Source organism: Amblyomma americanum, chromosome 3, assembly GCF_052857255.1.
Source record: "Amblyomma americanum isolate KBUSLIRL-KWMA chromosome 3, ASM5285725v1, whole genome shotgun sequence".
NCBI classification, from domain to species: domain Eukaryota; kingdom Metazoa; phylum Arthropoda; class Arachnida; order Ixodida; family Ixodidae; genus Amblyomma; species Amblyomma americanum.
The window spans coordinates 50,122,945-50,150,136 of record NC_135499.1 but is presented as its reverse complement, the minus strand read 5'-3'; the positions used below and the strand labels follow the sequence as shown (position 1 = coordinate 50,150,136).

The 27,192-nt window shown below is 47.4% G+C and overlaps 2 protein-coding genes across 2 annotated transcripts in view; both read left to right on the top strand.

The window, feature by feature from the left end:
* LOC144123714 (phospholipid-transporting ATPase ABCA3-like) lies at nt 1-22,561 on the top strand. The gene is made up of 10 exons (XM_077656492.1): nt 1-159; nt 308-597; nt 3,347-3,426; nt 8,206-8,448; nt 9,168-9,408; nt 10,554-10,757; nt 11,997-12,175; nt 17,994-18,128; nt 21,666-21,795; nt 22,554-22,561. The coding sequence occupies exons 2-10, from the start codon at nt 390-392 to the stop codon at nt 22,559-22,561; spliced, it is 1,428 nt and encodes a 475-aa protein (XP_077512618.1). The 5' UTR covers nt 1-159; nt 308-389.
* Nucleotides 21,673-27,192, top strand: part of LOC144123713 (cholesterol transporter ABCA5-like) — a 22,643-nt gene continuing 17,123 nt past the window's right edge. Inside the window, exons 1-4 of the mRNA XM_077656491.1 lie at nt 21,673-21,795; nt 23,236-23,390; nt 24,016-24,171; nt 25,662-25,872. Coding sequence (XP_077512617.1) covers nt 23,277-23,390; nt 24,016-24,171; nt 25,662-25,872 — 481 coding nt within the window. The 5' untranslated portion in view covers nt 21,673-21,795; nt 23,236-23,276. The remainder of the gene's footprint in view (nt 21,796-23,235; nt 23,391-24,015; nt 24,172-25,661; nt 25,873-27,192) is intronic.

Genomic DNA, 27,192 nt, shown 5'->3' with positions numbered 1-27,192 from the left:
AAGGCAGCGTTCTAGCTTCGCTCCAGTCGGCTGAACAACGTCGTCTCCCAGCGTTTCTCTCTTGCGCAGGTAGACGCGCAAGCTCGGCCAGTGCAGGGCTGTTCCGTCACTACCGAGCGAGGTCTCGCGCCCAACCGAATCAAGAACGCACATCTCTAGGTACCGTAATGCATTTTCAGATTCTTTTGCTTGTTTGCGGCCAATCCGCCGACACCTCACAGAGAGCAACGCGCTCAGAGAACGATACCTCTGCAAGCAACGCTGCAACAGGCGAAGATCAGCAGCGAAGCTGTCGGTCGTAACACAGTTCCGGCTTCGTCCGCTGGCTGGAGTATTGAACGGTCGCTACTCGGTCTCGCCACTTGCGGTGCGGCTCCATCCCCGGCACCATGGCGTTCATGACCCACCTGTTCCTGATCTTCTGGAAGAACGTGTACATGATCCAGATCCGGCGCCACTACTTTCTGACCATGATCGAGATCATCGTGCCGGTCATCATGGGCTACATGTTCAGCTACGGGGGCCTCATTGGCCACGCCCACAAGAACGCCACGCAGGCCATCTACGGAAGAATGGCCCTGGCACCTGCGTCGCATGGTGAGTACACGCAGAACAAGGAGGAGTAGCGGCTCGTAGTTTCAAGCAACCTCCTGACTTTTACGCCTTTGACGACGAACAGGCAGTCTAGAGTGTGTAAGCATGAGACGTAGTCATAACGGCCGATCTCTCGCTCTTTAGGGGTAGGGCGACCATCCATCATGTGATGGAAACGTCACGTTTAGACGATGCAAAAGATCCCCTCTCCCCACCCTCCTAGGTGGAGTGAGTGGCGTTCCGCTCGTCTTCGGGATGCCCGTGTGATTTGCGCAGGAGAGGGATTTTTGCCTGCTCTCGATGTGATGCAGATCCCTCCTTGCCACGCACGCATCACATTAAAATTTTTTCTTTGCATACCATTAGGAGCCTCGTCGAAAAAATGCGTTGTCGGTCTCATTATTCAGAGGACCGGAAGTAACAGCTATACGTTTAAATGTAACCTCATTGCGCACCGCACGTGTCGCCACCTCTAGCCACTTATCGGGAAACACCAGTCAGATGACCCGGAGAGATGTCTGGTTGTGTGCAGACCGACGTGCAGGGGTTCGCAAACATAACATTGAAAGAATGGCACAAATTCGTTTTTTCCTAACACGATTAATGGCTGGAACCAGCTCCCGTATGAAGTGATGGATGCGCCTTATATTGAAAATTCTATTGATAGGTTTATTCATTGAGTTTTTGTAGTTTTTTTGCCTATACTACTCTGGAGCTGCTCTTATGCGTTTCCTTTTATTTTTCTACATTGTTATTGCACTATTTGTATGTTTTCCAGTATTTTTGATTTTAGTGTTGGTCGTTGTTCACTGGTGTATTCATTTGCATTGTGGCAAACTTTTTGCCGGTTAGTGTGACCCCCATGTACTAAACACCTTCAATGCCTTCTGATGATGTAAGTATCCTGAATAAAGGAATGAATGAATAAATGAATGAATGAATAAATAAATAAATATAACAACTTCTAATGCTATCACATTTCCAACACATGGTGTAATTGGGCGTCCCTGTAAATTTTTCTCCTCTCCTACGCCCCCGCCTCCTCCTCACGCAGATACGAGAGAAAGGCAGTCCACTATAGGCACTTCCTTTTTTTAATGTGACAGCAAAAGACTTCAGTTCGTGCAATTTGCGTCTTGCGTTAGTCATAGGTCACAGAATGGTCGACAGTGTTGCGTAGTAACAAGGTCACGAGACTAGGGCCCAAAAATTGAAAACTGAAAACAAGCAGGGAGCGCGCAACCGCGGAAGGGCGAGACGAGTTCGCCGCGGCCGCTGGGTTATTGTGGAGCTGCTCGTCATATAGTTTCGACGTGCGTCGGCCAGCTCCAGTTCGTATGGGTCAACAATCTAGTTTAACAGACTCTCGCTCCCAAGTACGTCGACAGCAGCGGATATAAAGCGGTCGCATTCCACTTTTATGGTGACTTAGGCGTCTCCATATTTTTTTTTCTTTTCACGAATAAGGCACGAGCACAATGCAGATTCCTGGCGATACGGCCCTGACAACTGATATCTCTGTGCGCCCTTTTTTAATTTGTAGAAATTGCGGCATATTGGGTGCAGCTGCAAGGTATGGCAAAATAGATTTCTTTTTGAGAAAGTTACTTTTCAGTTCTGCGGTCACTGTCTAGAAATTGCAATGTTTGCTTAAGTATCGCCTTAGAGATTATGTCTCAAAAGCCTTCTTGGGCTATCTCTTGTACATGACGAAAGATAACGCATCATAACAAAGACTGCAAGGAGGCAAGGTCAACAGGAGTTTCACGCTTGCAACTCAATACATATCCTAAACCAACACACCATATATAAGCACTTGCTTCATCTCCTGGCAGTGTTGTCATGAGGTGCCTGGAAGACTCTCGACGTTCACCGGCTAGATCAAGGTGTGCAGGCCCTTGTTGGAGGAAGTCTGACAATTAAGGGAGTGACCATCTGAGGATTGCCAGTGCGGGGTTGCCCCCCGGACACCCGGAAACCTCTTTCACAGCACAAAAAAAAATGCAAAAGGAAGAGGAGTGACAGCATTGTTAAATATGTGGTCTTCCCTTTTTTAACTCAAATGGTGGGAAGAAATATGTCATAGGTAAACTTAAAATAAAGCCGACTGGACTAGAGAACAAACGTGAGTTATATCCAAGCTGTAATAAAAATAAAGATATGGGTTAGGGAAGGGCACGTAGCGTTGAAGATGCACCCGGTGTCGTTTTAACGAAACAAATTTGCTGTCAAGCTACTCGGTAGCTGGTTTGTTAAGTGGGGAGTTATGATTAGGACATTAACGGTGATCATATGGTTATCGCACGACAGGGCTGATCGGATATCGATACGAGAGGCTTTCGTCCAGCTGTGAAAATAAATTGGAGTGATGATGGTGAATGAGCTAAACCCAAGAATATAAAAAAAAGTGCATATCTGTGATCCGGCCGCCTTCGAAAATTCGCAACTGGAGATGTCAACATAGCTGAAAATGTGACTATTTTATCATGCGCGAAACGAAAAAACGAGACAGGTAATGAGTTTTCGAGCACAGTGTTGCCTGTCTGGGTTCTGCGTCGTTACTTTTTCGCTTTTGTGCATCGGTACATCACGCCTCATACCTTCACGCAGAAGTCACGGTGTCTGCATCAATACTCTTGCTTTGTTTCGTGCCAGTGGTCTCGATCTAGTGAACCTTGTGGCAGGGTGCATGACGTCCCACACGCCAAACAGTCGCTGAACGAGAGTTCCACCGCGCTTCGCCTTTTCGCAGGTATCCTGCACGTCGACGAGGTGGACATCTGGGACGATGAAGAGATTTCTAGTGACGCCGTGCTGCGATACCTGAACAAGGTAAAGAAGCCGCGCGCGACCCTATCGCGAATGTTTTGTATCAATAGCTACACTACGCCAGCCACTTCGCGAGGTGAGCGTGGCTGCGCACTGAGCCGTGGCACCACCGATCCGCCAGCTGTGCGCATGCGCGTAGTGACGTCCGTCATAATAATAATAATAATAATAATAATAATAATAATAATAATAATAATAATAATAATAATAATAATAATAATAATAATAATAATTGGTTTTTGAGGAAAGGAAATGGCGCAGTATCTGTCTCACATCTCGGCGGACACCTGAACCGCGCCGTAAAGGAAGAGATAAAGGAGTGAGTGAAGGAAGAAAGGAAGAGGTGCCGTAGTGGAGAGCTCCAGAATAATTTCGACCACCTGGCGATCTTTAACGTGCACTGACATCGCACAGCACATGGGCGCCTCAGCGTTTTGCCTACATAAAAACGCAGCAGCCGCGGTCGGGTTCGAACCCGGGAACTCCGGATCAGTAGCCGACGTCATAGCCGGCAGCTGGTGTGCGCGCCGCGCGCCTCGCCTCTGCGCCGACGGCGGAGCAGACGCTGCCCACCTCGTCAGTTGTGCTCTTGCGCGGAGTGACGTCAGAGCACGCATCTTGTGTGCGCGCAGCGCGCCTACATTACGCTAGCATTTTTTTTCTTTATTGCCTGGCTTTGGCTCATAACATTTAACCAAAAAACACTCAACAAAAAACACACAAAACACTATGTACATAAGACACTATCGTGGTCAGCCAGCATGAGTCTGGCTTCGTCATTCTAAAATTCACGAAGCATACAGAGCGGCTCTAGCCTCGAGAGCCATTCGGGAGGCTCCGCAGCGGCTTTCTGGATGGCCAGAAAGCAGTCCATTTTTTCCATAAAATAAATTCGGGCAGGTCGTGCGTCTTTGTCACAATAATAGCCTGCCATTCTGGAGCGCCATATACAGTGGAGGCCCAACAGCATTATGAGATCAAATGGTACCCCATCCTCATTGTCTGTGCTTAAATAACGAATTCCCTGCGCGTCAAGTGGTAGCTCTTTCTTTATTGTCCTTTGTAACACATCCCAAAAATAAACCCCTTCCCAGCAATGCAAAAAAACATGGTCTATTGTTTCGGGCTGTTTACAAATTAAGCTAGCATTCCGAGCTTTCAGCGTGGCGGAGCCGTGGCCACCGTGGACACAGTGACAGCTGCCGGCGGCGCGACACAGCGCGCCGGCGAAACCGAATGGAGGAGTGGAGAGGGTGAGATGGGGGAGAGAGTGAATCCACGTCCAGGGACGAAGATGATGGAGCGCCCAGCGAAACGAAGCGGCGAAAGACTGACTTTGCATTTCGACCGAGCGAGTTCCACTCGGCCAGCTGGAGCTATCGCGTCACTCCAGGCTTAACCAGAGCTAAACCACTGCCATTTTTTCGCACATGTGCGGCAGTCTGATTAATGCGCTAGCATAAAACCACCATTAGCACATGAACGGTCTGGCATTGTCGCGTAAAGCCTCGGTAGAGAGAAAGCAAAGTTGAGGGAGGAGACAGAGTGGAAAGAGGAGGAAGGGAGGTGGGGCGAGTCGGGGGAGGCAGCGGGTGGCAAGAACAAAACCATGGTCGTCAGAGTCGAGAGGAGGTTGGCTGTGAGGAGAGCGCGTACGGCATGCCACATGGTGACTGATGGACTGGACCAGACTATCCAGCATGGTCCAGGGGGACAGTCCGTGCTTTGTCCAGTGGGACTAACGCATACTGTGCCGCACCTATCGCATTCATCGTCTCACTTTGTTGTGCGCGTGGCTCGCCGGTGTGATGCAGCTGTGGGCCTGTGCACCGCTTTGGAAAATACTTATTGCAAGAGCGTTCCTGTATAGAACGTAGCTAGAACAATAGCGAGTGAATTTCGAAAGAAAATGCACTATTCCTTGCCATTTATCAATGCGTATATTGAAGGTGAAGGCTGTTGCAATGTTGTTTTAACCGGTTTTTTAATGTTGTGACCGTGCGCTGCGCGTTATCGGAAGGCCGCTATCTCCGGAAACATGTTCCCTTTGTGGGACCCAGTACGTGGTTGAACAACGGATTGTATGGCGCCAGAAATCAATGGGTGTAGAGGAGAAGGATAGGTCTGCCTGGCCGTCGTGGGAGAGGCCTTTGCCCTGCAATGGGTGTATTCAGGCTGATGATGATAATGATGGCCGTCATCTTCAAGCATTTAACCTATCAATCACCCTCTCCCCCCTCACCCCCCGGGCTGAGTGGCAATGGCGCCGGCAAGAGAAGAAAACGTCCGGCCGGTGGGACGATGCGGGGGAATACTGGGAATACCGCAGTCGCCGGCGCTGAGAGGAGGACGAGAGAGGCGCTCCAGCCTGGAAATAGGGATCGCCCGAAATGACGGGAAAAAACGAGAACAAGCCAGTTGGTTTGGCGATGAGCAAGGTTCGAGGCGACACGCTGGCAGTCGCTCCACCGGCGACCGAAGCGACCAAACCTTCGAAGAGACGACAAACCTGATCGAACGAACAAGGTACACTCCGCAGCGCCTCCGTTCCTTTTGAGGAAGACTACGGCCCCAACGCAGCAGCATGCAAGCTTGGACACTCCAGCCTCTGCGTCGTGTACACTTTAACATGTAATTGTTGAATGTATTGTTTTGTTCTGAGTCAAGCAGTGTCTCTTTGCCTTTTCGTCCTGTGTGGACCCGCGCAGTATGTGGGGTCGTCGCACGTGGGGTCAGAAGTGAGGTCCGAACCCACGCCCTCATTGTGGACCAGAGCTTAGCTCTGGTTTTCGTAAGAGGGCTATAAACTGGGCCAGAAACCTTTTCTTCTCTGGCCGGCGCCATTGCCACTCTTGCCAGGTGTGGGTTCCGGGAGGGTGCTTGACAGGTTGAATGCTTAAAAATGGCTGCCAGGAAGACCTATAATGAGCCCTCTCGCCCGACACCCCAAGATTCTTGAAGGTATTGGTGAGCGCTATGAAAATATGGAAAGGGACGAACACGCAGGACGAAGCGCTTTCTAACACGTTTATTTTGTAAAGAAACATGACTATATACACATAATTACGTGATATCATACACAGACGGGGGAAGAACGCACGGAGCTGACAAGAGTGATATGAAGGAAAAAAAAAAGATCAACACGTGCCCTTACAACAGCCGAAGGTAACTATTCTAGAGGTAGTTTAATTCAGTTCTCCCTGACATCACCGAAGGAGAGCTGACGCATTGCTTATCAGGAGCAACATGCATAGCGTAAGCTTCGATAATTTCGCGTTCCCGCTTGTTTCTGGCCGTTTTTTAGCATCGGGGTGCATTTGCAGCGTGCTCAATGTGGTGCCAGATCCCGGATTTTGCAACTTGTTCGCATAATATTTCGTGCTCTCTAAGCCTCTTGTTCAGGCACCTACCCGTTTGCTCTACGTAGATTCGTTGAGAGCTAAGCGGAATGCTATAAATGACGTTTTCGTCACACTCTACATAAGGTGATTTGGTGTTTGACGTTGCACCCAGGTTTCTTTTTGTGGTCTTCATTCTCGTTGACCTTTTTGCACATTTCAATGAGCTTATTGGGAGCTGAAGAAACCACGTCAACTCCGTAATTGTTAGCTGTCTTCTTTATTCTGTGGGAGATGTTATGAATGTACGGCGTCGCAACGGGGCGTCCCTCATAGCTCGGTTTCTTTCGTGCTCTCTAAGCCTGAACAAGAGGCTTAGCGAGCACGAAAGATTATGCAAACAAGTTACAAAATCCGGCAATCTGGCACCACATTGCGCACACTGCAAATGCTCCCCGATGCTAAAAAACACCAAGGTAATAGGTCGGGCCAGAAACAGGGGCGGGAACGCGAACTTTTCGAAGCTTACGCTATTCATGTTGCTCCAGATAAGCAATGTGTCAGCTCCCCTTCGGTGATGTTAGGGAGAACTGAATTAAACTACCTCAAGAATAGTAATTTTCGGCTGTTGTAAGGGCACGTGTTGATCTGTTTTTTTCTTTCATATTACTATTGTCAGTGCCGTGCGTTCGTCCCTCTTCTGTGTATGATATGACGTACAGTCATGTTTCTTCAGATAATACATAGGTGTTAGAAAGCGCTTCGTCCTCTGTGTTCCTCCCTTTCCGTATTTTGATAGCGCTCACCAATACCTTCAAGCATGCATTTCCAACTATCCTCAGTAGTAGCTCTTTTGACCCCGAGATTCCTGGCATCATACTGTCTGTTGCTCAAGCACGTCCGGGGTCCCACAACGGGAAGATGTTGCCGGAGATAGCGGCCTTCCCATAACGCGCAGCGCACTGTCACAATGCCACCACGCACGTTATGTCGTTACTGCACATTAGTTGACAGAGTGACGTTGCGTTTTAATATCACTTAACCTTCCAGCCACCGTGATGGCCAAGTTTATGTGGCGCTCTTCTGCTGACCTGAAAGACGCGGGCTTTATCCCGGCCGTGGCGGTCGAATTTCAACGGAGGCGAAATTTTAGTGCTCTGTGTACTGTGTGATACAAGTGCTCTTTAAAGAACCCCAGGTGGTAGAAATTTTCGGAGCCCTTCACTACAGCGTCCCTCATAGCCTGAGTATTTTCAGAAGATTAAACCCCAGTAAAACATAAACCTTTACGTTCTTGAATTGCCTTGAAGTCACACGACGAGTGCTTCTCCTTTATCCTCTTAGTTGTGTGTTGTCCTCTGTATCAGAATCTTTATTCTTACCATGCACAGACTGCATCGGCAATAAGGTCCGCTTTATTCCTGAACTGTGATGTGCCTCGCAGACGGTGCCGTTTCGCTGGGCGCTCGCTCGGAAGGGCAAGGGCAAGGACAAGGGCAAAGGAGGCAAGGGCAAGAAGAACGAACTCACCCCGGAGCAGATCAAGAGGAAAGAGGCGTACACTGAGAGCGTCGCCAAGAACCCGGTGCGCCACACGCTCGGCTGTCTGCCCACTGTGGTCGGCTTCCTCTTCATGTTGCCCGTGTTCACTAAGAGGCTCTGCGAGGAGCTCACGTCGGGCGCCAAGGCATGCTTCTTCGTTTGATCTGTTCTTGCGCTTGATACCGACTTTCGGTGCTGCGAATCTACCGCCACAAATTTGATCGCTGAACTCAATTCATTCACAAATGCGCCTGGTGAGTACGTGGAAGGTGCTTTGACGAAGCGCAAGTATGCGTGGTATATTTTAAGCAGCATTCTTCGAGGCATATTCGATAGATTCGCACGTACCGTCTACTGCCACAAGCAGCTCAGTGATATACTCGGTTTTCCGGGGAAGCCCGACCGTAGCGTAGAATGGTTTCCATAGCTGTGTTAACCTATTGAGTTGCTGGCCTCACATATGTTATGCTATTGCAGAAATAAATTCAGCTTATTTAGCCCACGCAGCGCCACAACGGCATTCATATCTGGTTGCCATGTTAGTTCAGTGTCTACGGAGTAATCCATGCGGCTTACAAGCGCACGTGTTGTCTGCGTGCAATGAAATGCGAACCCGACATTCAAAATGGGAGCAGCGCAACAAGATTTTAATCTAGTCAGGCTGACTAGTAGTGCAATTGATTTACGATTTGATGGCGCGAAGACCTCTGCATGGATGCGTTAATAGGACTAGCCTGTATTTCTTCTCAAGCAGGAAATATTTATTTGCTGATGATTCGGCGGCACCGTTCTTCTGCTTCCGTTTTGGAATTGCACTGACGGAACGTGCGTAAAGATATGGTTTGCACTGCTGCCTCATTGCAGGAACTAATGAGCATCAATGGTTTGTCAGAGACGGCTTACTGGCTGGGAAATCTGATGGGCGCCTTCTTCGAGATGTTCCTGGTGCAGACGCCGCTCATCACGCTTTTCCGCTACGACCCGCTCACCGGCGCCGAGGGTCTCTGGACCCGCAGCGACACCACAGTGCTCGTCGTGTTCTTTACCGTCTATTCCGCCGCGGCCTCATGTTTCGCCATCATCATCGCCATCGTCAGCCCTAGACGTGAGTTGAGACGACGGCCTTTTCAAAAGCTAAGCCGCCTCACGCTGTATGGGCTTGCTATACTTGTACAGCCATGTTCACTCCCTGCCTTTGGCACAAGGTTTCAATGAGGCATTGTATACGCGGAAGGCAGTCGACAGGAACAGACAGTTATTCCACAGAGCCCGCAGGCTGTGCAGCCCAGTGCTTAACCGCCGGAGAAGCAACACACACCGTTGCTCTTATAGCTCTTCTCACCCTCTAGTAAATAAAATGAAAATAATCCCGCCGATTTCGTTGAAACCTGAAATCCCAAAACGTCGTGACTTTTATATATCATTTACTAAAATTGTCCCAACAGGTGTTCGAAAGACTTTTTACACAGCTTTTGTAGAACGTTTAAAGTTGTTCTTATGACGAAGTGGATTGTTAGAGCGTGTAACAATTAATTTTCCCCCGTTTAAAACCTAATGATGAAGGACGGTGCGTTTAGTTCTTTCGTGTTAGGGTTGCGTAAATTTTTTTTGGGATTGCAGCGGCACTTTTACGAATCTCTCCAGTTACGTCCACTGAGACTTCTATGCTTCAGGTCTTTCATTTTTTTAGGTTGTTTCGTGAGTGATTCATTGAAGTAATTTTTCTTAGGATGGTCGCCGGAAGTGCATTCTTTTTGCATAGTTACGGCATGTCGTATGACAAAAAAATTAACCTAAGATACAGGACTCGTGCGCATCGAAATGGGAAGATATGTTTTCATCAAAATCTTTGAAGGTATTGTGCTGAGCTTTTTTCCAAGGCAAAAGATACGGCTTTATCTGCCGTCGTTTTCGACCACTAGGTTTCCATATGCTCCGCGAGAATATGCTGTCGTATGGTAGGCGCGGCGAACCGATAGAAACCAGTTCTAATATGTGTGAGGAAAGGCCTGAGCCCTGCAAAGAAAGCAAGACTCACTTCATGGGCGATCTCGCGATTTGAACAATTTTCTTTGCCTTATAAGACAACAAACTCCGCTGCAGATTTTTTTCTTTATTGTCACTGATAATCGCCAGATTAGTTACAGCTACAGCACTTCCTTGTTCACTATTGCATCTAGAAGTCTGTTATCTCTGCGTCCAGCGAGAGGCTTGAGTTTTCATTCAATTCCGGCTTCCTTTGTCCTGTAGCCAACATAGCAGCGATCATGACGTTCGTCGTGATGGTGATGACCCTGATTCTGCCAATCACCATCCTGGCTGTGTCCGGCGCCACGCTCATGGACAGGAAAGATCCACCGAACCCTTACAACCTCATCTTCCAGGCGGTCTGCCTTTTGCCGAATGTTGGCTTTGCCTACGGCATCACGTTGATCTGCGAGAGTGAGGAACTAGGTAAGGCGTGCGCGACAAGTGAGAGCTGTCTACGGAATTAGTATGATTTTGTTGTAAAATTGTCCAAGTTTGCCATTGTTTTATGGCGACGCAATCGGTCAGCTTTGTAGTTCGACACGCCTGCATTTACTCTTAGTACCCAAATTCTACAATGACACGAGGAAATTTATACTCTAAAGCATGAACATGACGCTAAACGCGCGATCACATTGGCTGGGAAATTTTGCCCTCCGAGGCACCTGGAGATTACGCAAACAATTGGTACGGCCGTAGGCTTGGACAAAGATGATGACGAAGCATGGTGCTTGTGTATGGTGGACGAGCAGGACGAAGGGTATTCGGGGGCTGGCTCCTATTGTATGCCTCCCTGGCGGCCTCTGTCTGTATATATTAATCTCCTTCTGTAAATATATATTTCTACCCGTTACACTATTGGGCGACGTGCTGGATACCGCCACACCCAAGACGGAACTCCACAGCGGACTCCTTATTCCATGTTGTTCCACTGTGTCACTCGAAAGGGATGATGCCCCGGCGCCTGCTGCCCCCACGGTCATCACTGCGCACCCACGCGACCTCGGGACCTTCTGCGGAGCAGACGATCTTTACTTGGAGGACTGGCTCGCGATGTACGAGCATGTCGGAACACAAGAACCATGATTCGTCATCATCTTTGACCAAGCATGCGGCCGTAATATTTTGCTTCCTGGCGGTGATAGTCTGGTTTCAGATGGGAGTTCTCAAGTCACGTCATCTGGGTATCACCGATTAGGTTTGCTGTGGTTGGTGTACTTACTCATAGAAGAGCAGTTTCGCAGCCTGACACATCATAGCGAAGATTGGGAGTGCCTTTCTCCCTACTATGAATGGCTTGACTCAAAATCTCGAAGCAAGAGAAGGAGGAAAACATTCCAGAAAAGCCCAATTATACTGAAGCCCTGGACTGTTGCTTAGTACAGGACAGGGGCAATAAAACGAAGGTGGTGGTGAATGATGTTGTTGAGGGAAGCATGTAATCCAAGCAGCAATTTAATACACCATGAGCAAAGGGTTTCTTAAGTGCCGAAGGTGCAGAACGTAACTTAGTTACTAAACATGTCGAATGCGTCATTATAGAGAAGGGTGTTGCCGTATTGCCCACCGCACACGACCAAAGAACAGTTTACTCCAACCGGCCGAGAACGAGAACTGACCGTTGCAAAAGGGCGCCTTGTAAAGTGCTGATTTTGTCATGCGCAGGCGAAGGCGTGACGTGGCGGAATTTTGCGTCGCACAAGACCTTCCACCAGCTGTCCCTCCGCAAGATCTCCATCGCGCTCCTCACGTCTTGTTCAGTGAGCCTGGCCCTGGCCTGGTACCTGAAGAACGTCTGGCCCTTCGGCTACAGCTTCCCCAAGCCGTGGTGGTTCCTCTTTATGGTGAGGGGCCGTCGTGGGCACCAGCCTCTTGCACGACGCCGCGTGCGGATGCTGTCCTTGAGCAAGAACCATGAGCTGTATAGGTGGCGCAACTGACACGATTTACGTGACGGATAGGCGAAAACACCGTATTTAGACTTAATACGCGAATGCGTCATTGAACAGTCGTCCACACGCTTGTTTAGAGCGCTCGAACTGCGCGCTCTGTTTTGCACTTAGGACAATAGCCGCTGTTTTCCGGGCCCGACACTGCTTTTAAAGGCAGAAGTTAAGAACAATCCATGTGAATGTTACTACATGATAACGTCAGATTTAGAGCCCCAGGCCACTCATAAATGAAAGAAGCGTACTTTCGGTGCGTCGTTAGAGCTGTATCACTTCAGCGCACACGTTTTTTTTTTTTAGTGGCAGCTATACCAACATCTGAGAAATCGCTGCGATATGCCGACATGAATACAAAAAGAAGCGTTTAAATACGTCAGATGAGTGTAGCGGTTTCGCCTGTCGTTGTCTTTTAGTGCATGTAGCACTATACGTATCTGGAATATGAGCGTTCACCAACGCGCTCATTGTTCTGCCTTTCAACATAAACCATTACTCTCGATTCCTGCATCTCGTTTCGCCAACGTACAACCTTTGACAATAAAACAACATAAGTGAAAACTGCGTCGCAGAGAGGTCAATGCGCCCATGACCACAGACGATGAAAAGAGATGATAGGCTCTGAAAGCCGTGTCGCGTGTTGCGTTGGTATAGCGTTCTTCCGGTTGCTGCGCAAAAGAAGGCGGGTACACCACAAGGCTCATACCGGGACAAGTACTTTTTATCTTCATATTAATGATATCACGAAGGTGGAACGCACATGTGAAATAACATTACTTGTTGACGACATATGTGTGTTTGTACAGTTGGAAGCATCCAGGAAATCAAAAATCATAGGACGGTTAGCAGTGTTTAAAGCGAATGCGCGAGTATTAGCTGTGGTGTGGCAGCAATGAAAGAAGCCGCGCAGCGGTCAGGGGGACGCTTCTAGCCATTTTAAGGCGGAGAAAGCCTTTAATGGCCCATGCTCCGTCCGTCCGGCGTCCCTCCCTCCGTCTGTTGCGTTCTTATGCCCATGGCCTCAGAGATTATCTCGCACGCTAGCGCGAGTGGGTGATCTCAGAGGCCGTGTTGCGGCATTAGTAGTTCACTGCGCATGCGCGAGGTGACGCTACCGTCGCGCCCGCGCCAGAAGCCTCCCAACTGTCGACCGAGTCGGGTGGCGCGCAACATCCCTCCCAGCGCTCGCTTCAATGGAGTCTCAGAACGCGGGCAAACGCAAGTGCTTAACGTCTTAACCACACATCAGGGACACAAGCAGGAACACCGCGCTAAAGGATTTAGCCTAACCGCAGTTTAGGTCAACAAAGTGCCCCCCCCCCAATTTTTTTTGTCCGGCGGTGTAGTAGTAGTAGTAAATGGTTTTATTAAAATAATAGTAAAAAGGAAGAAAAAGATTTTTGGTAGCCCCGGCATCTGCCAACGACACTGAAGCGCCTGAACTGGTGCAGCGGAAATAAAGGATAGCAGGCAGAATGCAGAAATAAAATGAAAGAGGTGAGGGGACAGGATGAGAGGATATGGGCAGAGGTAATATACACAAATTATTTACACAATAAGTAATGTGTACAGGCTGTACGCGTGATTAGTCGGCGGTGGGTTTCGAACCAAATATTTCCCACAGCCGAGACGGATATCAAAGCCACTACGCCACCCGTCGCCTCCAACCGTCTCTGTCCTACATTCCCCTCCCTCCTTCTAAACTTGGAGAGTAGAATTCCTTTGTTTTCAGATTTTCGTCTCTCACGAAGGCAAGCGGTAGGTGGCGCTGCGGACGCCGACGATGACAGCGCGAAACTGATAATGGTTTGATTTAGTTTATGGGGTTTGAGGTCTTAAAACTGCTCAGACTTGGAGGGATGGCGTAGATAAGAGCTCCTGGTAAATTGGACCACCTGGGGTTCCTTAACGTGCACTGGCATCGCACAGTACACGGACGCCTTGCATTTCGCCTCCGTCAAAACACGACCGCCGCGACCGGGATCGAAGCCTGGTCCTCCAGCTCAGTAGTCTAGCTCTTACCACTTAGCCACCGCGGCGGGGCGAAACTGATGCGTCGCACAAAGCTAACAAGAGCTGAGACACTAAAAAAATACGAAGCTCGTGCCTATCTGGCAGAGCTCTCCGAGTGGCTGTAAAAAAAGTTCCAGTTCAATATACAAAAAAGGGAGAGTATAGAGTTAACAGATCTATAAGTACGTGATGGGACAACATAGGAATTATATTGCCAGTGCTTGGATACAGGACAGTCCCAAAGTTGCTTGGATTCCGGTTTAAAGAACATCTGTCATGGACGTATCATGTTGATTTCGCTGTTTCGGAGCGAGCACTTCCGGTCGGGTGTTTAACACTCTTGATGCCGTCCCTATTCAAATCGTCCAATTTTATCGATGGCGCGAAATGTTCCATTTTGGCCGCTTCTGGAGAAGTGACAACACCTAACATGTTAGAAAACTGCGCTGCAGTTTCCGATTGTGTTTTTGGTCAGCCGTATGGGAGAGAGTTTAAAACTTCTCTGGATACCTATGAACGCAGAGCGAACATGGCGAGCATATGTGGCGTCCTCGTCTTGCAGCGACCTTGCTCAGCTACGGCGGTCACCTCGCGATTCCGCAGCATCAATCCTTGGCCTTGCAGATGCAAGCGACAGTTTTGTTCGAAACAACGACGCCAAATTGTCTGATTTTAGTTCAGACAGAGATTACTGCTCCTCCCAGCCCGGTATATCGACAGGTGCCTGTCTGTAACCTTCATGTTTGCCGTTGCCGACGAGATTCATAGCTTTCCGGTCTTTATTGAAGGCGCCGGGCTTGTTCTGAACGATTCCACACTCCAGCAGTGCAGCGGATCCACCACTTTGGAATAGCCTGTTTTTTGTGTAAAGGAAATAGTTACGCGGCTCCCGTTAATATTCAGTTACTAGAAATGTTTATATTACTCGTTATTTTATTCCAAACTGCTAATGACATGTTGCTATGGGGTGCTACTACTAACATTAACAATGGAATACTTTTAGCGCGTCAAAAATGCGAACTTTGCCTATTAAAAAATGATAAAGGTTAAGTAAAAGTCTGCCGATCCTTTTACCTCTTTCCAAATATCATATTCACCAGGTAATAAGTCTACAATTTAATAATACTGAAACCGGTATGGGAACAACTGTTATGTTTCATTGACTCACAGCTTACATCCACGGGACACGAGTTCAGAAAATCGTGAAAAAAGGAACAAATTATGACAAAGAAGGTTTAGATAATCAGGGAGGCTGATTCACCTGCATGGATCTGATGTTGACTTGTGCTTGACATTTAAAGCCTTCGAATACATAGAACATTTTTCTTGTCCGCAGTACGTTTCCGTAAATTCATTTACACAACGTTACATTCTTCGATAGGCACAGCGCCACCAGGCGATATAAGGTGGAATTGTATAGTGGAAGGCAAGCGGCAGGACACGTGTGGCAAAACACTCTGGGGAGGCTGTTGATACGCCGACACCAGCAATAGCAGAAAGAAACTTTGGCTCCCGGAGGAACAAAGGCATCACAGCGATAATCATGGCGAAGCAGAAGGAGGTGTAGATGGGAAATTGCTGGTGCGTGCGTGAACACAAAGAAATAATGTCAAATTTCTGCACTAAAAGACGCGTATGTTTCGCACCTGTGTACACAGATCTTCTGACCGATACTACATTCGTGAGACCAGCTTTAGAGCACATCAACTCGTTTTTTAAAGCAAAACGTTATTGAAGGCGCTTGATGCAGAAAATATAAGCTGCCTATTGTGCACCCAAATACCATGCGGTTATTTCAGATCTGAGGGCTCTGTCCACCAGGACAAGCTCGGGTGAAAATTGCACTTGACTTGCTTCACGATCAGTAAAAGATTATCAAAATGAATATCTCTTTCTCCGTCACGAGCATCACGCCATAAATATGCCCGTCCTCAGGAAGAATACTCATGACGCAGTGGCAAGTTCGTTCATACTTGCTGTCTTCTAGTTTTAACAAACTGGGATCGCCTCGATCATTCCATCAATGCAATTCAGCTCATTTATTCACTACCATTACAAGAGATCGTTGCCACAGGCTCGTGATCTCAGTTAATTTTGCGGAAAGCGTTCATAATCAGAAATGAATAGGTAGTCTTGCTCGTCGTCATCAGCCTGACTACACCCAATACAGGGCAAAGGCCACTTAAAACGCTTAAAATTACTTCAACGCGTTCTTAAGTTACCGTGAAACGGATTTCCTTTTCGCTTAAAATTTGCTGCAGCTCTTTTCATTTTTTACTGTGGCAATGTACTTGCCTCTGATGAGTTTCGTTTTCGGATTGGGTAGTTTTGCTTCAACCCCGCGATATTCTTTTCATGCGCAATTTAATTTTTTGATTGCGATCTACGCGTGCACTGCCATAAATTGTTTTCTTTTGTTTTATTGTTCAGTCACCAGCTATGGTCTCAGATTGAGACTGACACTATTATAAAAAAGTGAGCAAACGAACAAACGAACGAATAAGCCGACGAATGAACTAACGAACAAACGAAGGAAAAAACGAGCGAAGAAACAAACAAAAAAGCAACCAAGCAAAAATGTAAGCAAGCAAGCAAACAGGCAAGCAAGTAAACATGCCAGCAAGCAAGCAAGCAAGCATGCAATCAAGCAAAGAAGCAAGCAAACATGCAAGCATGCAAACAAATTAGCAAGCAAGGGAACAAATAAAGACGCAAACAAACATACAAATAAACGAACAAATGAACGAACGAATGAGCTAACAAAGAAACGAACAAGCAGGCGAGCAAACTAGAAATAAGTAAACAACCAACGAACGAAGCAAGCAAACAAGCATACAAACGAGCAATTAAGCAAACACACGACCAAACAAGCAAGCAAAAGAGCAAGAAAGCAAGCAAGCATACCAACAAGCAAGCAACAAAAAAGCAAGCAAACCAGCAACCAAAGAAGGAAAGAAACAAGCAAGCAAATAAGTAAACACAGAAACAAGCAGACAACAAAATAGCAATTAAGCAAACACGCACACAAGCGAACAATAATGAAAAGAGCAAGGATGCAAGCAAGCAAACAAGCAACCAATGGAGCAAATAATGAAACGAACAGGAAACAAACAAGCAAACAAGCCAGCAAAGAAAAACGCAATAAGCAAACAAACAAAATCGAAGCAGTCAAGGAAACAAACAAAATGCGTGAAAAAGGAAGCAAACGAAATTCACTAAAACAAAGAAACCAACAAAATACAACCAGAGCAGCAAACAAACAAAATGCAAAGGAACGAACAAAGCGCAAATAAGCAAAACAGAAATAAACAAGTTTTCTATTATATGGGATAAAATCTGCGTCAGATATTTTCTGCGTGGCCGGTGCTTGGATTTCGAGTCGGATCTAATGTAGACAGTAGATGACAAACGACATCTTGAAGAACAATAAAAAAAGCTTAAATTGTTCTAACGCAGAAGCAGAACCTCGTTGAAGATTTCATCACTTCAATAAATACCTACTATAGATCCGTGGAACCAGATAACTTCACTGCGCAGACTTCCAATTTACCGCGTTGCTCTTGCCGGGCTTTGAACTCTCATCTTGACTGGCGGGTCTTTCAGGCACACAAAATAAGAACTCATTTGTTGCAACTTGCCTTTGACTGCCCAGTGCCGTTTGTCTTCAAGTGATGGGTTCGTGGTTTTGTTGCGCTATCTGCAGCCAAAGTACTGGGGACTCTACGGAAGCGTAGGAATTTCAGCCGAAGAAGCCAAGGCGATCAAGGAAGACCCGGACCTGTTCGAGCCTGTGGCTGCCACACTAGAGCCCAACGTCATCCTTTACAAGCTCAATAAGGCGAGTACGGATAGTGCGCGCTTGAGTTTTGTAAATTGCAACGATCCAATACTCCGCTTCACAGTTTGTTCGCACTAGCGTGGAAAACAAGCGTGGGTAGTCAAATCAGAGCCGTAATTATCAAAGCTGCCAGCGTTTAATTACGGTGCGTGACGTGCCGCCGCTTCTGCTATCTCAGGCTGCTGGGGCTGCCCAGCGCTGTATGCGAGCCTACCACGGATCATTCTTGCTCGCAATGTGCTGCAAAGCTTGGTTCCAGATCGCTGACGATAGCTGTAGCTACCTACCTACGATACCAACAGCAAAGGGTGCACATAAACAGCTCTCGCTCCATCCTCAAACCATTATTACACGGCGTTCCGTAGGGCATCATTCTTTGGCCAGTGCTTTTCAACTTATATATTGATGGCCTTGTTAATATAGATGCAAATACTTCATTCGTTATTTATGCCGATGACACAAGTTTATGTTTCTCACATCACAGTTTACCACGTCTTCTAAAAAAAGCAAATGAAGTGCTTGATGTGTTGAACACCTGGAGTCAAACAACTTCCCTTACTACATATGTCGCGAATACAAAATCAGCAGTTTTTTGCCCTTGAAATAAGCCAGTTAATTCAAATATCATCCTGGCGTAGAATTGATTCCGGTAATAAAAACCTTGGGTGTTCTTTTCGGAAAACGATACAATGGAATGCACATAACGACTTAGCTCACTAAAATTTCTCGGAGAGTTCGTATTGTTACACGCTTCTGTTACTTTTACCAGAACACATTCAATTCCTTTTATGCAATTTCTTTTTCGCCTCCACATTAACGTATGGTTACTTGGTGTGGGACACTACGACTGACACAAACTTGTCTAAAATTTACCAACTGCAGAAATAAGCTGTAAGGATCATTTCTAGCACTCCTTATAACTCACGCACAAAACCTATACATGATATCCTTAAATCGTCATACTAATCTATACAACAGTGCGAATCTGTACTGAAGTTATGGTGAACACATGCAGTCTTGTGCCTCCAAGTTTTTAGCCCCACGCATAATATACGTGTTTTTTTTTATAATCCTGTCGCTATGCTTGCAAGGCTTTTCTTTTACTTTGCTCCTTTTTTGTCCCCTGCTGTTTAGCTTTGTAAACGGGGTGCTGGTCCTTTTGGAAAGCCGTTACATGGTTTTTGCAAGCACCCTGTAGCATCTCGAGTGTTTCAATTTCACGGTCGATGCAGAAAAAAAAGTTATTTGATTTACTGTTTGAAGTTTAATGCCGAGAGGTCTTCGGGCGAAGATTTTCAGCATAGGTTCCCAGGTATCTTGTTGGCTGGCGCTTAGTTCGGGTGTGATTTGTCGCTTTCTTAAAATATATTTCGCTCTCAACTGTGAGCGGCTCATAAATGGCTCAAGTCCTCCTTACTGCGTGTTTTGTATGGAGGAAGTAAGTAGCATGGTAATAGTATATGGGGCTTAACGACCTGGAGCTGCACACAGGCTAGGATTGAGGTTACGATAGAGGGCCTCGATTTAATTCAGATGAAATTCTTTCGATGCGGTAGCGTTAAGGGTCACGTTCGGGGAAGAGCCCAGCGTAATTGAGTCGGCAAGAAAATTTGGGTAATTAATCGAGAATCGTACCTCTGGCCCTAGGATAGCGAGTCGGACACGCTGCCCCTAGGCCGTGCAGGCACGTTCGTACAGCTTGTGTTTATGTCTATATCGCGTGCTTATATTCACATAATATGGAAACAGTGTCCATGTCTGCATGGGTAAGTGGAGCCGCTGACGGGACCCACCAACTTTATCGAGTCATATCCTTAAAGATGGAGCTGAAGTGGTGCCCATTTTTTTTATAACGTGCTCGGACCTCCCAGAGCACATTCCGCCAGAATCGAAATGCGGCCGCCGCGGACGGGATGCGGTCCTGAGACCTTGGAATTAGTGGTGAAAAAACAAGTGTGGCTTGATAAGGAGGTCAAACGCTGTGATGTGAATTCTAGATGCACACTCTATAATAAATCCACTCATATGATGCTGGGCTCATCCCTCGGCAGCATCCGTTATCCAGCGCCAGAGATGCTTATAACGGAGCCAGCATCCGAACAGTGCGATTGCCAGTAACTGCTCGCTGCGTACAGCGGTTCTCTACTCAGCCCAAACACGCGTTTTGCCTCCTGTAAGGTGTGATGAGAGCAATTTCTTGCTACACAACCAACTCTTTCGAAGCGATGCAAAATTGGCTTGCACGTCATTTCAAACCATTCGACAGAAAGCTGTTGACACGCTTTGAGAAGGAAACTGCTATCTTAAGAATAATAATTAAGTAAAATGAAAGGTTTAGGAGAAAATTATATTACGTATCGAGAATAGCGTTCCAGTCTGAAGTCCGCTCGGTTTGCTTCTCCTCAGTCATTTCTGCTCGCCTCACACGCTGAGCCTGCGTAGCCGCCGGTAATCTACCTTCAGCGACATACTTACGTGATCGCCCTCTCCGCCTGAGAGGATTTCCAACTGCGGTAGACCCGCGCGGCGTTGATTTAGCTGAATTCCAGCCTGCTAAGCGGTGCTCTCTAGACACGTATACACGCGACATAGCGCAGCTGCCACCTGCCGTCGAGCTCGCCACCGCGCTCGGCCTTGTCACGTGGTCTCACGACACCTCGCACTCCTTCGTCTAATCAGCGCCCGACCATGCCATGTGACCTTATGACGTCAACACTGTCTTGACCAATCAGCGAGTTTTGAATAACCATTTCGTCTACTTTAGGAGGCGGTTTCTAATGCTGTCGCTTTAATAAATGAAACTTTATCTACTCCAGCTGGCGTGCATGTTTTTGTTGGAAAGAGGTGATCGTTTACGTACGAAAATCCACGTGGCATACCTGTGCTCCAAGTTATTAGTTTGCGAACTTCCAACGCAGTTCACTATTTACGCATATTAAGCCATGGCGATGCTGAGTTCGTTTTATCTCTCCACGGCGTAAAGCAACAGATGACGCCGATACCGGTCCCACTGTCACTTTCATCTCGCGAAATCGAAAACAAAACGCCATGCGCAGCACCTGCACCACATTGGGATGGAGGACTGGTCGCCACTATCTCGCATAAGTAATTACAGGGATTAAATGCAAAATTATGGAGGGAAACACAGTTAAAAGAAACTGTCACGTTTCACTTCCCTTGAAAACAGCCAGGGGTCGAAGAAACACAGCACGTGTAAAGAGACATATTGATATGTTCTTTCTGCGAAGTCTGCAACAGTATCTATTCAAGTTACTGCGTACAAATGTAGAGCAGCTGCAGGTATGCGCATACTTGATGGAGGCATTCCCCTCTTTAGACTCCGGTTTTGCGTTCATCGTAATTTTCTTTGATTTCAATTAGCGTTTTTAGTACCAGAGCATTGCTAAGAAATCTCAAGCTGTCAGAACCGAACCGAAAATGACCGACCGTTTCTCTCTGAAGCATTTTAATTAGGCGTGAGCCGATCTTTTGCTACACGGTAAGTGAATGAATTGTCGCACATGTTACTTTCTGCAGACTTTTGGACCCGTCATATGCCGCACGGTCATTCTGAAAGACATCACTTTCAAGATCTTCCAGGGCCACATAACCTCCCTGCTTGGAAGAAACGGTGCTGGGAAATCGACACTTCTGCGGACCATCGTTGGTGAGCAATATAATTTGATTCAACTTGTTGAAGAGGTGTTTCACCGCTATTCCTGCGCAGCAGTGTTTCCTAGATTGACACCGATACTTGCACAGATGCATCTCAAGGAAACGTGTAGCTCTTGTGGAGAACAATACAGTGATAATCCAAGGTTTTCATTTCATATAAGCCGTTCGATCCTTTTTATATTTCGGAGCATTTACATGGAAACTGATATTTACCCACGAACGTCCTGCGCACGTGCAGAAGATCCATTCGGCATAATAAAACGAGAGTGGGATGATGGACTTCTTGGGACGAGAAATGGCGCCGTTTTTCTAGAGAGTTCGCCTTTGAATGCAGGTGGGCTAAATGCCGATAAGCATCCTGAAGCATGTTCATTGAAGCTGTAGTACCCCTTGACTATTGCATGTAGCCTTCCGCAATGAATATTGCTCTATCGAGCCATGAATTTATGCGGCTGAACTTTTTGAGCATAAACTGAACTTTGCACATGCACATCGCAGCATGCTTAAATGAAACACAAGTAGAGAAGAATTAGTGAATAAACAGCTACTTCCCGCCAGGGAGACGCTCCTTTTGTCAACAATGTTGTGACTCGATGCCATGTGCGTGGGCACAAGGATGCTGTTACTCTCCGCTGCTGATATAAATATTCAAGCAGCAAGTGTTTTCAGACGGAATGCAGGCACGTCGGTGCAAAAGCGCACCAGAATACCGATCTTTCCAGCATTTTGTTCACACTCTCTATATTTCAGTCCAGTAGCGGAGGACATTTATCATCCGCAATGAAATTACGCTCAGTTCTGTTCGTGATCGTTGCGATGTTGTCTGCAAATCACCGCGCATGACCATGGCGAAAAAAAAATCGGTGGTGGTTTAGCTCTGCTTAAACCTGGAGTGACGCGACAGCTACAGCTGGCCGAGTGGAACTTGCGTTGAATTGCAAAGTCAGTCTTTCGCCGCTCCGTTTCTTCCTCTTCTCCTTTTCTTCTTCCCCTTTTACACGCTGATAGCGCACAGCTGTGGTAGCTCGGTTTCGCCGGCGCGCCGCGCCGCCGGCAGCAGCAGCTGCTCCGCACCACGCGGCTGGTCACGTGACCAACCACGTGACGAACCACGTGATAAGCCACAGCGCCGCGCCGTCGGCAGCTATCAGCCACGGCGCCGCGCCGTCGGCAGCTGCTCTGAACCACGTGACCAACCACGGGACAGCGTGGCGGCACAGCCACAGGGTGGCAGCGCAACCACGCTCGAAATGCTACCGTAATGTAGCGATCGCTACAAAAGAAAATATATATTTTTTGTAATGGCTCTTGTGGAGAGCAAAAAATAAAAGGCATAAATGGCGGTGACTTCAAGCGGCCATCCAATTCTAAGTGTAACGGTGTCGTCCTCTGCAAGCTCTTAGTGGTCCTCACCTGCTTTCCGATCTCTCAGGGTCAGTGAAGCCGGACACCGGCACTTGCTTCGTCAACGGCATGGACGTGCGCAAGATGAAGAAGGCTGTGCGGCATGCCATAGGCTACTGCCCGCAACACTTCGCCCTGTACCGTGAGATGACCGTCGAGGAGAACCTCTGGCTCTTCGGCAGAGTATGCTGCGCACTTTATGAAAGCGTATCTCGCGAAATTAATTTCGCGATACTGCCGGTGCCTTTTACTGCTTCTTGTGGACCTACAGTCCCGGCGTTCTTCGGCTTCGTTCGACTGCGTTGGTTTTACTAGAGTGGTAGAGATAATGTGAACTTCATAAGAGCACGTGCGGGTCTAATAGATTAACCACTATGTACTCTGAAGTTTGCATTAACAGGGTACATCTGTTTGTTGCATGTCCAGAGGATGACGCACCTGGCCTCTCAAAAATCACAACTTCGTCCTGATAAGGTCATGAGAATGCTTGATTTCTTCATTCTCGCAGAGCTAAATTCACTGTCCAGTCTATTGAGTCGATGGTGAACAGAATTGTGAAGGAGAGGGAAAACAAAAGAAACCCACTAACGTTGGCTGAACAGGCTTCCTTACTAAATCCGGTGAGGTTCCAACCGGAAACTCCTGTCGGCTCATTTACGAAACAAGTATTCGGACACGGGCGTGCAATCATTATCGTCTAGCTTTTCAGCCCTGTTCTCTCCGGAACGCGCAGCGCTGCATTCGTCGCGGTGCTGGTTATGAGATACTGCATAACCTGTTGCAAGGACCTGTGTTTTTTTTCCTGCAGATACGAGGAATGAGCGATCATCAAGCGTTGGACTCCCTCCAGCTGATCGTCATGTCCTTCCAGTTACAAGAGTACAAGGACAAGCTCGTTAAGCGCCTCAACACTGGCCAGAAAAGAAAGCTGCAGCTCGGAATTGCTCTGATTGGTGAACCGCAGGTGGGGACATTGCATAGTTTGCTGGCCTATGGCATGGCGTCATGGTAGGGTTAAGGGTGCTTGAACAAGAAGACATGAAATTAATGAGTCATTACTTCAACGAGCTTTAAAATATGTTTTAATGATCATGTTTTCCCACTTGTAAACACTGTGTCTCAAAAACGCCCCTGAAATTGAATACACGACGCCTGGTTTGGGATCCATTATCACGAGAAACTATGCAATTCACTTGAACGGGTTCAAAATAATTTTTTTCGCTTTATTCCATCAAAATATGACAGTTCAGCTAGTCATACTAACATGAAATTCGGACTCGATCGTCAAAAAATTTGTCGGCTCAGCTTTTTCACGAATTTTACCATCATCCCACACTGCACCATAATCTCATACATTCCCCTCCATACATATCAATTCGTATCGACCGTCCCCATAAAGTTGCGATTATCATGAACAGAAACTCGTGCTCAACCATTCACACAGCGTACTGCACAAGAATAAAAGCATCTTCCTGCAAAACTCGTGAATATCGTTGGCAACCAACTTTTTCGTGCTGCTTTAGCTGACATTGTATATTCACGTTCTTTCTAACCTTACACATTTTTTGTACAGTAAGTTTAGTTTCGTGTTTTCGATAAGTATCGCTCTTTTTTTTTTGTTTTCACCACTCCCCCTCTGTAATGCCATGGGCTCTCAGGGGTAAAATAAATGAAGTGCTTTCTGCAGCAGCCATCGCGGTACCGGCTAGAATCACGCGAACTAAAATGTTGATGGTTGTTTGCAGCTCAGCACACCATGAATTCTGTCCGCAGGGTAATGAATGGCTATGCGTTGCAAGAATGGCTGCCGCCATGATTACCATCAATGTTGAGAGAGTGTGCTTTGGAGTGGGCCGCTGATATCGCTCTAGTCAGTTAGGAGCTTTCAGCGAATGCTTGCAGCGCGACAGAGACGACAAATTTCTGCAGACTGAGGGGACAAGCACTACTCTTATGGCGCTTGCTTCTAGTCACGGAGGGGGAGCACTCAGGACACAGACAGAAGGCAGCGCCTTCTTCGTTCTCATTTCGATGGCGCCCTGAGCGCTGCAATCTTGTTCGTCTTCCGTTCTTATTCGTCCGTCACGCTACACGTATTCGCAAACACGAAAATATATCAATTAGGCCGACAGCAAGTGTTGTTACCTATATTAATTATATGGTCCATGTATATATGAACGGGTATTAAGAGTGTCCCCTTTAGAATGGGGTGGTGGCGGGAACAACCATGCTCAGTGACACCCACCTGAGCACCGTGAGCTCGTACGGAAAAAAGGCAGCGCCCTCTTTCATCTAACTTGTTTGGCGTTAACGACTGCCAAGTAAACGAGGCATTTCAGGAACGATGTCATACAAAGAAGGAAAAACCATTCACCCAAGCAGTCTGTCTTCATCAGGCGTCCTTTGTGATATTTAAACACAAGATGTATTCTCCGCCCGCTGCTCGCGGCGCAGATGCTGCTGCTTGACGAGCCGACGGTGGGCTGTGACACGGAGGCGCGCAATGCGCTCTGGCATGCCATCCTGAAGAACCGCGCACAGCGGGGCATCCTGCTGGCCACAAACTCCATCGAGGAAGCCGACATCCTCGGCGACCGGTCGGCCATTATCTCGACAGGAAGCGTGCGCTGCTGCGGATCGTCCATCTTTCTGCGAAGAAAATACGGTGCGCGCGCATATAATTTATCAATGCGATAGCATTAGCGCTGTCGCATCAAATCCCGCCAATGTCCGGTGTCATGAAATTCCCTGTTTGGCCGATAGAGGTCACGTGACCTTTTCACACTATCACAACATGCCCACCGTGGCAGGCTGCAAATAAGTTAATGACTGGTCGAAAGAACTGCCATGACCTTGTGACATCATCACAACCTGCCCACTGAGTTTCTAGACAGCAACCTAGGTAGAGAATCAATATCAAAATAAATAAAAGTTGCGATATATGCAAATGTCGGCACCGTCACTGCATAGCCGATACCTGCTACTGCTGCTAGCAGTCAGAATATGGCGGTTGATGGACCGACAATTCTAAAGGAACTCATGCAAACACAAACAGAAGTAGCAATAGAAACTGCCACAAATATGAAATCTAGGCTATCGTGTTCTACTCTTAGGGTGACTGAAGCGCCACCCTACTTTTTGTTAGTAATGAACTACGAAAACGAATGCTTTACAAAGTGGGGAAGACAAGGACAAACGATAACAACTGTAACGAGGCAAATAAAACACTGCGGACGGCCACATTCTTTGTTAGAACAGTGATGCTGAGAAGATTAGCAGTCGTGATGGAAAACCCCAGCTGCTTCAGCTTTGTCGGCGCTAGCCGCTGGGGTCATCAAGCTCCAGCTGGCTTTCTCACAATACCCCTGAGGTGAAAGGCGCAACCCTGGCGGCCTAAGGGGACGAGGCGGTAGCTCGGTCATAATAGGAAACTGCATCAAGGTTTGTTTTTTCGCTGTTTTCCTACAGAATGTCATAGTAGGGTTTCAGCCGGTCGAAGTGTGCAATTTCACGGCCGCGGCGACGGTGATCAATTGAAGGCGTGGGAGGCTCGACGAGATAATTGACTGGAGATGTTTGCTGAACAACGCTGTAGGAGCCCTGGAATTTGCAAAGCAGTTTTGTAGACTGGGCCAGTCTAGAGGAAGGCACCCAAAGTCAAACCGAGGATTCAGGACGATAAGAGGGCAGCAGAAAGGTAGAAGCGGCGGGGGTGCTTTGCTGATTGTGCTGTTCGTGGGATGTAGGGGAACGGGCGACTTGACGGCATTCTTCGTGCATGCGCAGCGGCCGTCGAGAAGAAAGGCTCCCGGCCGTCGAGAAGAAAATACGGGAAGAACCCATGGTTGCTTGCGTTGCAGAGTTGTATGCGTAGATAATGAAAGGTAGAACACTTGCCATGTACACGTCCGTGTGGCATTTCAAGTACTTCCTAGAAGGTCGGCAGTTCCACATCGTCAACGACCACAAACCACTTATTTTTGCC